Here is a 13,306-nt window from a genome sequence, read left to right as displayed (position 1 = left end):
TCCCTGGGGTGTGTAGTCCCTTGGGCGGGGGCGGTGGGGCCAGGTGGGCGCCGCGGTGAGACCTCAGTGGGGCTCCCGGCCACAGCCCCGTACCGGTGGCAGAGCAGCCCCGCGGGGCTCGGCTCAGCTCGGCGCCGCCGCCCGGGATCTTCCACCCGGTGGGAGGAGCGCGGTGGCGAGTTCCGGCCTGCCCCGCGTCCCCGCCATGAAGGGATGCGGCTGCCGAGGGTCGGTATCGCTCAGCAGCCACAGCATCGCCTCGTGTTCGTGATCCAAAAAACCCGGGAGGTTCCTTCCCTGCAGTGGACTAGGGATGGAGGATCCCCTTGTGCAGCGCCTCCCTGGGAGGAGAGGCTGGGCGGTTTTGGGGTGAATTTTGCCCCCTTAATCAATCTCGAAAGAGGGGCAGTGAATGGGGAGGCTCCCTTGCCGCATCTCTGAGGAGGCATAAATCACAGAATGACTTAGGAAAAGACCTCAAGATCATCAAGTCCATATAAAGTTTATAACCAAACGGTTCTCTAGAATTGCAGTGTGGGCTTGCCAGAGGTTTCCCGGCTCCTGTGGATCCATCAGAAGTCAGTGGTGAAGGTTTTGTGGGTGACCTGTGCCGGGGTGCTTGGATGGTTATCTCCAGGATCCTTGAGCCTCTGCAGGGCCTCTTCTTGCTCCCGGTCGGATTCCTCCCAGAAGAGGAGCTTTTTTCTCAGGAATTTTAAGCTTTCCCATAACAAACAGCAGCTCCGTGCTCTGCAGTCCCCCCTTTCCTGAAGCCCTCCTCCAGCCTGACAGCGCACGTCAGGAGACAGCGGCGCTGCCTCTGCATCTCCCGATCCTAGAAAAACCCTCTTTTTGACAAAATTTTTCCTAAGTGATGTAATGTGACTGAAGAGAACAAACCTCGGCTGCCTCCACCTTCCCTGGCATCCCGAGGCTGCTCTTCCAGCCTACAGGGCCCTCCCACACCGCTGCTCTCTCAGCTGTATTTTGGGGGGCATCTGTTTTGGGGGGGAGATAAAGGCTGCATTTCCAGGGACAAGGAGGTGTTTGGGAAGCGTGCCCAGCCCAGCAGAACGTGCAGCATTGCTGGGACAGGCCAGAGCATGGACCGTCTGGAATGTGGAATGTAAACAGAGCGTGTTAACCAGCAACAGCCCAGCTACAAATCCCAACCTCTTGTGCTGTCCCTCGGGAGCTGCAAACCCCACGCTCCTGCCCGCTCGAGCTGCAGCCCAGGGGCCGCTTGTCACACTGGATCAAATCATAACTGTTCTCCACACCACCCTTCCCGGCAGTTTGAGTTATCCAAACTCTGGCCTCAACCTCTGTAGCCCTCACACAGCATTGGGAAGTGACACAAATGCCCTGCTGGGATCCTGAGTGCTCGGGCTGTGCTCCCAGGCCTGAGGAGGGCTGGCTCAGGGAGGGAAGTGCCTTGTGTCCCTCTGAGTCACCTGCCTGCCCACCTTGCTCTGGACAAGCACAGCAGCTAGATATTTAAATATTTTCATGCCCATCTTAAAACAGTGGGCATGAACACTGAGTGTCTGCTCATTTGCAGGACAACTCCCAAAGACTGGCCTGAAATGCTAAGGAGGAATGATGAAAGTGAGCAGGGCTGGATCAGCTGGCAAAGGAGAGGAACCAGTTGTGATCCCGCTCACCCTGAGCTCTGCACAGTCATCACAAGGTCAGCCAGCCCTGTGACCTCAAATAAAATACAATAATTTCACCCTTTGCCTACTGTTCATTTGCAATGGGACCATGTGGTCCCCTCAGCGCAGCACAGCCACTGCAGCTCAGTTAAGCCACAATTTTATTGTATTGTATTCCATGCATTATGTTCATGTTTTATAGTATGACAGAAGGAGGGATCAAGATAAATGTTAAACATAAACAAGAGCAGAAAGGTCGTTTGTAACAGGTCCTGAGAAGGAAAGGCACATCGTAACCACCGAATCCAACAGAACGGAAACCTTGGACAGAGGAAGACAATGCTGGAGAGCGGACGAGGGAGGGGGTGTTTCAAGTTGGGGGCTGTGGAAGCAGGTTTGACAGCCACCTGCTTTTCCCCACCCACCAAAGGTCTGTAGTTCAAATGGATTTGGGGAGCTCAGTATTCAACCAAACTACTTCCACACTCCTGTTGCCCAGGGAGAGTCCAAGATCCCAAACTCCTCCAGGCTTAATCAGCACCAAGGGGCAGCACAGGACTCAAAGCTCCTTTCTGCAGAGACCAGCTGGGAAAAGGCAGCTGGTGGGAAGGCAGGGAAGGGGTACCCAGCACTGAGGGACCCCGAGCCAGGTCCCACCCGGCCGTGCAGGGTCACAGGAGCACCGTGGACTGCAGCATCGCTGGTGACCTGTGGGTATTGCTATTCACTGGCATCGAGGAGGAGGGCAGGCTGGGACAGAGCATGGATACAGCGGAGAAACGGTTGGCACATACACTGGCACACGTCTCTGTCAGGTCAGACGCTGGGGGGGTTGTAGCACCTCGAAGGGAAGCAGCAGCAAAACCGTGTGCTGTGCCTGATTTAAGGCAGCGATTGCCACGGGTGATCCAGCGCCGGGAAGCACGAGGTTCCTGCCAGAGCAGCACGAGGGGCTCCAGAGCCAGGCGTGGACGCTGGGATGCTGCCCAGACAGTAAGCACAGCACTCCCTCCAGCGAGCTGACACAACAGGGAGCTTCTAGAGACTGCACACAGTGGAAATGAGCACAAAACCAGGAGAGAGGCTCGCAGCACTGGGCTCAAACGTCACTCCCAAGCACCTAGCCCTGCTGTGGCAAAGACACAAGTGTGTGATCGTGGCTTCCAGGGGAGAAAACGGTTCAGCATTCACCTTGGAATCAAGAGCAGGGATGGTTTGGTCATCACAGCAGTACCAGAGCCAGCCTTGCTCCTGTAACTATATGTTGAAGTGTGTTTTGCATGTTAAAGAAGAACATTTAGCAGCCCACATTTCTTCTTGAGCCCCTTCAGTTTGTTACCTGCAACCCTTTCCCAGGCCCTCAAAGCCACCCTAAAGGTCACAGCCTGGGTGAAATAAGCAGCAAGAGGGCAGAAATGAAGCAGAAGCAGGGCTGAGCTCGAGGCCTTTCCTGAGCAGCCCAAGGCAGAGGTGGCTCTGCCCCCTGGCACAGGTGGTGGGCACAGGCAGGGGTCTCACAGCCTGCAGTGTGCAGGGCAGGGATGGAGTTTGGAAGCCTGAGAGGGCTGCATTACGCTGGTGATGGGCCCAAAAGGACGGGCAGGCAGCAAGGGTTCATCTCGAGCCGGTGGCCATGGACAGCTCAGGCTGAAATCCTGGCACAGGGTCTCCATCTCTGGCCATCCCAACCAGGAGAGAAGATTGTAGGAGTTTTTGCCTTTTCTGCCATGGACTTCTGGGAGAGGGCTGAGCTGCCTTTCAGCTGGGGCTTCTGTCACTCCGTGGCACAGATTGTAAACTTTAGTCCCTGCTGAGCTAAGCAAGGTCTGGATTTGGCCTCCAGGTAAGAGACTCTCCATTTCCTGCCTGACTGCAGCCCTCAGCAGCTGCTCAGGGCTGGGGGTGTTGAAAGCATCATCTCCCTCACCACAGCCCTGCCCTGGGACACTACAAAGTCCTGAGAGCTCAGTGTGAGATGCCGGGGTGTAGCTCAGGCCCTGGAAAACCCAGGCAAGGCAGGACAGGCAGCAAGCTGGAACCAGGCAGTAACACCATCATGGTGTTACCTCTACATGTGAGTGTGGCAATCCTGGGTTGTGCTACAGAATCATCATCCATGGAGGTAAGAGCATGAAATGAGGGTGTTTCTGCTGCTGGCCAAGGTCCCTACGATGCTGCCAGTGCCCTGAGCTTGGAGCTGTGAGGAGGCCACTGAGCAGACAGGTAATGCTGTGAGCCAGGGCTTCTTTCCAAAGGCTGTAAGGAGAAGCCGTTCGAATCCACATGGACACAGGTGCCTCTAACACTGAACCCTGGAGATGGGCCAGGAGCAGGTCCTGGAGGCCTTACCCTGTTGCTCCCTTACCCTGCTGCTCTTGGGATGTGGTGATGGGGCTGATCTGGGTCACTGACAAGGATGCAGAGATGGAGAAGAGGGAGATAGGGGGGAGCCTTCCTCTTCAGGTGCAGGAAACCACCCTGGTGCCGTGGGATGTCCCCTCACTGCTTAGGCCAGGGCTGGGTGTGGGGCTGGTCTCTTCTCCTGAGCAAGCTGTGTCCACACCAAGGGCAGGGAGACAGGGATAACAGTCCATGACCCTGTGGGATGCCACTTCAGGGCTGTGTACAGAAGCTGGGCAGGCGCTGGCATCTCCAGAGAGCAGCATCTGCAGCTCAGCCACATCTCTTCCTCTGCACAGACTCTGCCACAGCCTCTGCAGTCCAAGTTCGCTCCTCACACGGCTCTTGTCCCTAGGCTCAAAGGTGTCACCATCCCAGTGTCTCCACAGTCAGTGCAGCAAAGCCCCTGAGGTGCCACCATGGTCCACATGTTCTTGTATGAATTGCATGTGGGCTTGGACAGAGTTTGGTGCCCAACAGATGCAGCAGGGGATGAACCTGACACAGGGCTGGGGCTCCTCCAGCACCTCCCTCTGTCCCACAAAGCTTAATCCACAGCATCTCCCCAGCTGCCAGGAGGAAAGGGGGGCTGGTACCCCACGGGCACCCCTAACCAACATCCCCAGCAAGTTCACAGCTGTCGCCAAGCGGAGGTGAGGGGATGAGGTGCAGAACAAGTCATCCCCTGGCCTTGTGATGGAGTTTGGCGGAAAAATCACCCTCTTCTATGCCCTGGCTTGGGAAGAGCACTGGGGGGCACCATGTGTGCCCAGAGCCAGCCTGGCCCAGGGGCTGTAGCCATGCTCGCACGTGGGCAGAGAGGACGAGGTCCTGCCCACACTCACGCACCACATGGACAGGCTTAAAAAAATGGGAATTGCAAGTGTGGGAAGGGGTTTCCTGAGACTGCAGAGAAGCGAAGGCCGCGTTGAACAGTCAGGGACAGGTGTGCTGGTGTGGGAGCAGTCCTGCCTTAAGGCTGCAAGTGTTCCAGGTACTGCGGCAGCGGGTTCTCCTTGACGTATTTCTGAATGTACCAGCACGTCAGGTGGGCCTTCAGGTCCTCCTCCACCACGAAGTCCAGGGCTGCCTGCAACCAACGGAGATCACATGGGTTACAACCAGCACTCCCAGCCTCTGCTCCCCTCTGAAGCCCCTTGGGAATCCTGTACCACGGGACAGGGGAAAGCAGCAGGTTGCCCTCAGGTACCCCCTGTGCGAGGCAGGTGGAGAGAGAGGCTTGAGGGGAGAGCACAACTGTCCTGCCACAGCCACCACCTCACCACAGAGTCCCCAGTTTAACCCTCAACACATCCAGCCCCATGTACTGCAGGTGACCCAGTCCATCCTGTGAAGGCCACCTTCATCACCCCTTTGTCCCCGCTTACAGGGCCAGGGAGCAGCTGTACCCCGAAGCACCACCCCACAGTCTGCACTGCTGTGCTCATGACTCCTCAGCTCTCCCTGCACAGCCCAAGGCAGGCAAAGGGCTCACGAGAGCAGTGAAGGTTTGAGAGGATGGGTCCAGGTTGAGGTGAGGTGATCCATCAGCTCCTACACAAGGGTTTTTTGCTGAGAGGAAGAATGGGCCGAGCCTGGGCAAGTGGCTGGATTTGCTGGTACTTACCCAGCTCCTCTTGCCACAAGAAACAGGAATGTCTGACCCCAGATTTCCATCTGCCCTGCCAGCCACTGCATCTCCCATCAGAGCAGGATTCCCACAGGGCACACATCCAATTCCAACATGATGGGGCCTGGCTTCAGCCAGGATCTCTAGCCACAGCTGGGATGGCAACAGCCCTTGCCCTTCCGGGTGGCTGGGGTCGTACCTTTGCCAGGTGCTTGGCGATTCCTCTCCCTCGATAGGCGTCCGGCACCTCCGTGTGCTGCAAGTCCACGATCCGCTTCCCCACATACTCGTAGAGCAGCACGGCCTTGTCATGGCAACCTGAGGGGTGGGAGACAGGGGTGAGGGTTGGGATGTCCCCAGAGAGCCCACAGCAGGGCAGTTTTGGGACTGCTAAAGCATCCCTTGTGCCCATGGGAATGGCTCTGGTGCTGAGCCGAGACTTTGCTTTCAGTGACACCCGGATGTCCTCAATGATCCCCCTGAGGTGTGAGCAGAGCCAGGTCTGCTCAGCCTTTCCAAGCCCCTGGAGCAGGAGCAAGGTTTTGACCCAGCCTTGAATCACTGACGCCAGCACAATATGTTTAGTGTAGGAAAGCAGCTGTGGGGAGGGAGGAGATGTGTTGATTGTGGGGGAGAGCAAAAAGGTGAAAACAACAAAGCTGACCCAGGTAACAGCCAATTAATTTCTCTTCCAGCACAGGATTTTTTTTTGTTATTGCACATAAAACAGGACAAGACTCCTTGGTCTGGTGTTGCAGCATTGTCTAGACACGTTTTGGGGAAGATGCTGGGGAGGTGAATCCCACAAACACACAGGAAAGCACACACAGGTGTGCAAGGGGGGCTGTGCACACAAATTTACATGTACACACACACAGGCTTCCTGTTTCGACACCCTGACCTTTCTCACAGCAGCTCAGTTACAGGAAAAAAGAAGTTTCAGCTCATGTATAAATCAGAGGAGAGTCAGAACACCCCTCTGGTTTCATCCACAGAGCCTGAGCTTCTGCCTTCAGTGCAAAAGCAAACGTTTCATTTCTAGAAGGTTTCTGTACTTAAAAGTGAGTTTCAGAAATGCAAGATCCCAATCAAAGAGACAAGTTCAATTAAAATAATGGAAACTTTCCCTTCCTTCCAGTGTTTTTTAAGGCTGAAGGGCTGCAAAGTTCACCTGCATTCAGGATCTGCTTTAGCTGAGCTCAATACACTCTGTTTCACTGCATTTCAGCTGACAACTCCAGCCCAGTTTGCCTCATCCCTGTATTCCAGAGAAACTAGAAATGAGCCCATTGGAATTTTGTGTTTCAGGAGAAGCAGCTCAGGCTTTTATTCCTGCTCCTTTTATGCAGACACTCAATTCTCCGACACTGGATGGAAACCTTCGCATTTCCAGCCCGAGTTTATTCCTGCTGGTTTCTGCCCACTCATTCTTGTGCCAACATTGTTCTTGGGTGGACATAAATAATTTCCCTCCCTGCCATTCCCCCAAGTATTTATAGGCTTCAGTCCTGCCCCTCTCAGCCTCTGGTTCACCAAAAAGCCAAGCTCTTTGAGTCTCCCCAGACAGAAAAGAGGGAGAACTGCAGTGTTTCTCCATGCAGATCCAGTCACCCAAAAAAAGGCAAGGGAGCAGGTGAAGCCCTTCCCCAGCAGCACAGACCTGTCTTGCTGGAGGGAAACCTGCCCAGGCTGAGGCATGAGGTGTCCTCACCCTGACAGAGCATTTGGTGGCAGCTCTTAGGAGTGGCAAGGACAGAGTTGGCAGCACCAAAGGCTGTAAAATGATCTTATAACAGCAGCTTTCACTCGCTCCAGCCCTTCCACCCCACTCTCCTCCCAGGCCAAAACTTTCCATAGCCTCTGCCTGAAGCTTTGAGAAGTTTAAAACTAAATTGACAACAGAACAAAAGATCTTTTTTCTTTAAGTACACTTTTTAATATATGATCTGTTTAGAAGTATCACACACAAAAATGCATTTTAAAGCAGAAGGTTAAAGCAGTGTTTGGAGAATCTCAGACATGTCCTGGACAGGCTTTTCCTCAATATTCCCTGTACCACAGCAGCACCACAAACCCCCAGCCAGGACAGGAGCTGCAGGGTGCCACCAGGGCACAGAAGAACACACACAGACCAAAGGATTTTACAACCAGCCCTGCACAGAGAGTCAGTGCTGCTGGAAACTGGTCCCAGTTCAAAAAAAACATCCCAGTTCAGCCAAGTGCATGATCACATCCACACATGCTCACCTCAGTGACGCAGCACATGAAACCAGGGACACTCGTGCCACAGGGTGTGGTGTGGGCCCTGCAGGTCACAGCCATGGCTTGGAATAAGCCAGCCCTGGTGCTGTGTGGTACCCTGGACATGGGGGCTGCTCCCAGGAAAGCTGGGGGAGCTGGAAGCAGTGCTGACCCTTCTGGGAGTACCCAGCCCCAGTTTGTTGTAATCCCCCCCCAAAGAGAGGGGGCACAAGCAGAACCCCCACTGAAACATGGCATAAGAGCCACCTCCTGCCCGTGTCACCCCCTTGGACTCTGGGACAGGAGTTTATCAGCCTGCACAGACAGAGTTTGGCACAGCAGGCCCAGGCCTCAGCCAGCAGAGCCCCGGGAGCCTGACCGTGGTGTTTGACTCACTGACACTCTCCTCGAGGCCACCAGCGAGGAAGTGGAGTCGATGCAAATCAGCACAGCCAGAGAGGAGCAGGACGGCAGCAATGGCAGCACAGCTGGTGCCTTGCTCTCCCTCTGTCCCTCCCTCCAGTCACAGGGGGCACAGGCAAAGGGAAGCTTTTCTGGGAGCTGGACAAGGGACCAGGTCTAAACTTGCTCTCCATGGCGGGTTTCCACCAGGATCAGCGGTGGGCTCAGCCCTGATGCCAGACACAAGTGCCCAGGCTGGGTGGCTCAGGAGCCTGAGGAACAAGCAGAGAGCCCAGTCCCAGCCCCAGCTGAGGAAGGGACATGTCGGGCATCAGGGAAGACACAGGCACCCCCTTCCTTCGCTGACCCCCTCTCCTGGCATACACAAAGCTCCTGTCCAGGGAGGGGATGCTGCAGCACTGCAGGACTATCCCTTGTCCCTTCTCCCTGTCCCCCTGCGCTGGCCCCAGCCCACGATACCCCTTTGTGTGCCCAGGACCAGGGCAGGGCCCTGGCTGCTGCCTGCAAGGCCAATTTCTGCACTCCAGCCTTTGGAGCAGCCCCTGAGCTCCAGCCTCCTTAGGACACTGCTGCAAAGCCATTCCCCGGGAGCAACGGGAGGGAGCAAATGCCAGCCCTATCTCCCAGGAGCAGGGCAGGAGGCAGCTCAGGTCTTCTGCTGCTGAGCCAAACAGTGGGGAAAAAAAAGCAAAAGCTGCGTGTGGGGTGAGCCGAGAGGATGAGACGTCCCAAAGAGCTCGTGCATGCCAGGCTGGAGCTCGCTGCCTGCCATGGGCTGGCCTCGCTCCCCAGGGAGCTACTGGCACGTTACTACGGAGAGAAAACACAACAGAGCACAACAGCCAGAGTGGAGACAGCACAACCGTCATGGAGGGGCCTCACTCACAGGAATGGCAGCGGGAGGGCTCTGCTTTGGAGCAGTTTCCTGTTTAGGAGCTCTCTGGAGGTGCCTGTGGCATAGGAGGAGTGGGGATGTCTTTGATAAAGTCTGGCGACAGATCCCTAGCTCCCTGCTGCAAACTTGGCACCTTCCCCCTCCTGGAAAGCATCTGCCCCATCAGAGAGGAAAGTTCCAAGGCATGACCTGTTTTCCCAATAAACCTGAGCCTGGGCTCCTGGACAAGGAGCTCCTGAGACTCAGATCAGCAGCGGGCAAAAGAGGAGCTTCCAGGCATTGGATCCTGCCCAAACCCAGCTGGGGAGGAGTGGGAGGTTTGGGAAGTGTGGTGTGCTGCACCCAAGTGTTGGATGAACGGGAGTCAGAATGTGTAGGAATCCCGCGCATCCCTGAGGAACTGGAGCTCCTCCACGCATGTGGTGAGCCTGAATCCTGACTGGAGAGCCTTATGGGTGTGATGGGCATCAAGAAGTCATAGCAGCTGCTACTAAAAGCTGTTCCCCTGCCTCAAACATCTGTGCCAGCAGGTGGACCAACCAGCCAACTACTTTGGCATGGGGGATCCCTTTGGGTTTCTTGTTTTGACCTGAAATTTCATCTCAGATAAAAAAAAATACCCAACTATTCCTGACAAAACCAGCCTATATGATTCCCATGGAAGCTTTTAGCTTTGACAAATTGATGTTTTCCAAGAGAGTCTCTGCACAGGGAGGTTTCTGGCTGGTTCAGGCTGTTAGTCACATCCTAACCCATTACAAATCCAGTTGGGCGTCTTTCTGCCCTCCTCTCGAGGGATAACGAGGCTCGGTGAGGTCTGGTTATAATCAGCTTTACTTTCAGCTTCTAAATGTTCCTGCTTTTGGGATGCAAGGGAAAAGGGAACGTGTTCAAGTGAAGCAGCTGTTCCTATCAGAGTTTTAGCAGCTACTGCAGCAATGAGGGGAGAGAGGGGAGGAACCAGCAGAGAAAGGAAAGACAGGGCAACCCCCCCAAAAAACTGAGTGCAATTCATCTTCCTTGTGCACAAGGAGGAAGTCCTGACACGAGGTCACACAGGGGTGCAGAGGCAAACACAGGATGGTGCTTGAAACAAACACTTTCACAACCAGTTCACAGCTTTCACTGTCTCAGGCCTCTTGCTCCAGGGATTTCCAGAAAGACATTGCCATGGAAAGTTTTCTACCCAACATCACACCACCATAAACCACCAGCTCTCAAAGCCTGGCTGGTTGGTCTACAAGCCTGGTGCATCCATGTTTTCCCAGGGTATCATCCACACTTGACATCTAGCAGAAATTAGGACATCACAGGAAAGTTGACCCTGGAGCCCACGAACTGCTGTTCATCTCTGCTACAGTGGAGTGATATGGGACAAAAGTGCTCTCTGAGGGACACGGGGGTCACACTGATGCCAAAATCTGTGTCTGACCCATTTCTTGTCACTCCCTGAATGCAGCAGGGAAAAACTCCCGGAGCATTCCACACCACTGATGCTCATCGTGCCAGGAGCGGGAGCGACAAAGAGCAGTGCAGGAAATAAACACCCTGCCACGCACTCCCACAGAGATGGTTATCTCCTGACCATCTTCCAGGGCTTGGCTGCTAACAGTAAGTGCCTAACAAGGAGGAGGAGAGATGGATCACCCACTCCACATGGATGTTAGTCAGCCCAGCAGCACAGACACTGCTGTCACACCAGGATGCTGCTCAGCTCGGCTGCCTTGCGTGGCCAGTGCTGAATTCACAAAAAAGGGCTCAGATTCCCTGAACTCCCAGAAAAAACACAGCCTTCATCATGGGGATTGACCTGGGCGAGGCCATGGCCAAGTTGGATGGGGCCTGGAGCAATCTGGTCCATGTCTGGACACATGGAAGATGTCCTGCCCACAGCTGGAACGAGATGAGCTTTAGGATCCTTCCAACCCAAACCATTCCGGGATTCTGTGACTCCACGACCCCCTCCTGAATCAGGAGGTTCTGTGCTGATTCACACACAACTCCCACAGTTGATTCTCTCACTCTTGAAGTTCACCCTCTCCAGTCACGACTCATCCCTGCTCAGCCACCAAACGCTACTTGGCCCATGGTGTGGCTGGCAGAGCTTTTATCCAGAAAACCACAAGAAAAGATTACGTTTCCCTAATAATTGTTGGCCCTTGGCTGTCCGCTCTATTTCCTGCACACACCAACTTCACCGACCGGGACAATGCTCTGGTGGTGGCACTGGGGACCCGGCACCTGGGACCTCGTTTGATCTCAGTCTGAAATAAGCAGTTGGTGAAATTGTTTTCTCCGCACCCATCTCCTCCTTCCTCGCTCCACCACTGCCGAGCCTCCAGCCTGCACTTTGTAATTAGTGGTTGAAATGAAAATGGGGTGGGGGGGAGGAAGAGAAGTCTAAAATAAAATCCAGACTATTCCTGTTGTTTTATCAACGAAGCCTCCTGCATTCCCTGTGATTTCTGAACTACACATTTTATTTATTTTTTTTTAAACAAAGGCAGCTACCCTGCAATTTCTGCAGGGCAGCAAGGCAGCCTATTTTACCCATGGTAGTTCTCAGTATGACAAATGGATGGGGAAGAGATGTTGGGATCGTTGAATATCTGGAATTAACCATTAAGATGAAGACTGGGAAAGAATCAGTGCACCACAGAGAAATTTTAGTGGCACCTACTTTTTGTCTTTGTTCACTCCACCCAATATGTGACAGAGCTGTTTGGGGGTCACCGTGTCACCAGAGCTCCACAGCCCTGGTCCCACAGGCAGTTGTGGCAGCTTGGATCCGTGTTGTTGGTCCTACAGAACCATGGCACCCATCGTGCTGGAGCGCCCGAGGGGCTTCCCCGAAGGAATCTCCCCAGAAGGGCCCCGTTCCCTACTGGCACTGCACCTTCACATCACCCAAAGGCACCTGCTCCTGGGGGAGGCAAAGGGAGTGCCCCCAAACCTGCCCCTGCCACCATCGGGCTCCACACACCGAGCCCAACCAAGGGAGCCGAGAGATCCCCAGATCTCCTGGGAGAAGGTTTTGGGGTTCAGGAAGGGTGGGGAGGAGGGGGCACCATCGGGAATCAGGGGTGCTCTGACGAGTACCGGGGGGCGCGGGGGGGGGTCACACCGCGGCAGGATGGAGAGTACAGGGGAAAGTGCTGCGGGACACAGCGGCACGGGAGGAGGAGGGATCAGGGAAACGGGGGGAAATAGGTGGGAACAGGAAAAAGAGACGGGAACAAGAAGAAAAAGGGGGAGAGCAACGGGGAGGAGGAACGGGGAGGGGAAAGGGGGGAGAAACGGCGGGGCGAAGGGGGGGAAACAGCGAGAGTGGGAAAGGAAAGGAACGGGAATCCGGGGCCCCCAGCGAGGCCGAACGGTGGGCAGAGGGCAGCAGGTAACGTCCCGGGGAGCCCCGAGCGCCGTCCCTTACCGTTGAGCCGCACGGTGAACTGCCGCCGCTTCCGATCGTGCTCCACCTGGATGGGGCAGCCCTGCTCCAGGAGGCCGAGCGGCGCCGAGTGCGCCATGGCGGGTCGGGGTCGGGGTCGGTGTCGGTGTCGGTGCCGGTGCCGGTGTCGGTGTCGGTGTCGGTGTCGGTGTCGGTGTCGGTGTCGGTGCCGGAGCGGAGGCGCGGTCGGGCCCCGGCGCGGCCCCGGCCGCAGGAAGCCCCAGCTGTGCGGCACGTGCCCGCCCCGCAGCCAATGGCCGCGCCGCGCTTTTGTTTTGGTACGGCCGCGCGGCCCTTAAAGGGGCAACGCCGCCACAGCGGTGGGGCCCGCAGCCAGCGCCCGGCGCCCCCGTGCGGGCGGGCACCGCCACCAACAGCTGCACTGGTCCTTTACTGGTCCTTTACTGGTCCTTTACTGGTCCTTTACTGGTCTTGTACTGGTTTTCCGTTCTGGGTTACTGGGCCTGCGCTGGTGCTGCCCCGCTGTGCCATCTGCTCTATGGTAGATCCTGTGCTGGGTGCCCTGTCCCTGTACTGGGCTCTCCGCCCTGGTGTACTGGGGCTGTGCTGGTGCCCTGCACTGGCACTGTGGGGTGGAAGCCCCAGGTCATGGC

General features: G+C 55.7%; 1 protein-coding gene across 1 annotated transcript; it reads right to left on the bottom strand.

The window, feature by feature from the left end:
• Positions 1-1,799: 1,799 nt before the first annotated feature.
• NATD1 (N-acetyltransferase domain containing 1) lies at positions 1,800-12,914 on the bottom strand. The gene is made up of 3 exons (XM_048321180.1): positions 12,675-12,914; positions 5,885-6,003; positions 1,800-5,145 (listed from the first exon to the last, which is right to left on the bottom strand). The coding sequence occupies exons 1-3, from the start codon at positions 12,769-12,771 to the stop codon at positions 5,029-5,031; spliced, it is 333 nt and encodes a 110-aa protein (XP_048177137.1). The 5' UTR covers positions 12,772-12,914; the 3' UTR covers positions 1,800-5,028.
• Positions 12,915-13,306: the final 392 nt, after the last annotated feature.

This window comes from Corvus hawaiiensis, chromosome 16 (assembly GCF_020740725.1).
Source record: "Corvus hawaiiensis isolate bCorHaw1 chromosome 16, bCorHaw1.pri.cur, whole genome shotgun sequence".
NCBI classification, from domain to species: domain Eukaryota; kingdom Metazoa; phylum Chordata; class Aves; order Passeriformes; family Corvidae; genus Corvus; species Corvus hawaiiensis.
Note: the sequence above shows the minus strand (reverse complement) of the source record. Positions and strands in the feature narration are given on the sequence as shown.

Bases quoted from the DNA above. Each gene is read 5' to 3' on its own strand.
- NATD1 (XM_048321180.1), bottom strand. From the start codon at position 12,771: ATGGCGCACTCGGCGCCGCTCGGCCTCCTGGAGCAGGGCTGCCCCATC. The intron at 6,004-12,674 runs GTAAGGGACGGC...CCCACCCCTCAG, and splicing joins GTTCACCGTGCGGCTCAACG to GTTGCCATGACAAGGCCGTG. The intron at 5,146-5,884 runs GTACGACCCCAG...CGTTGGTTGCAG, and splicing joins TCGCCAAGCACCTGGCAAAG to GCAGCCCTGGACTTCGTGGT.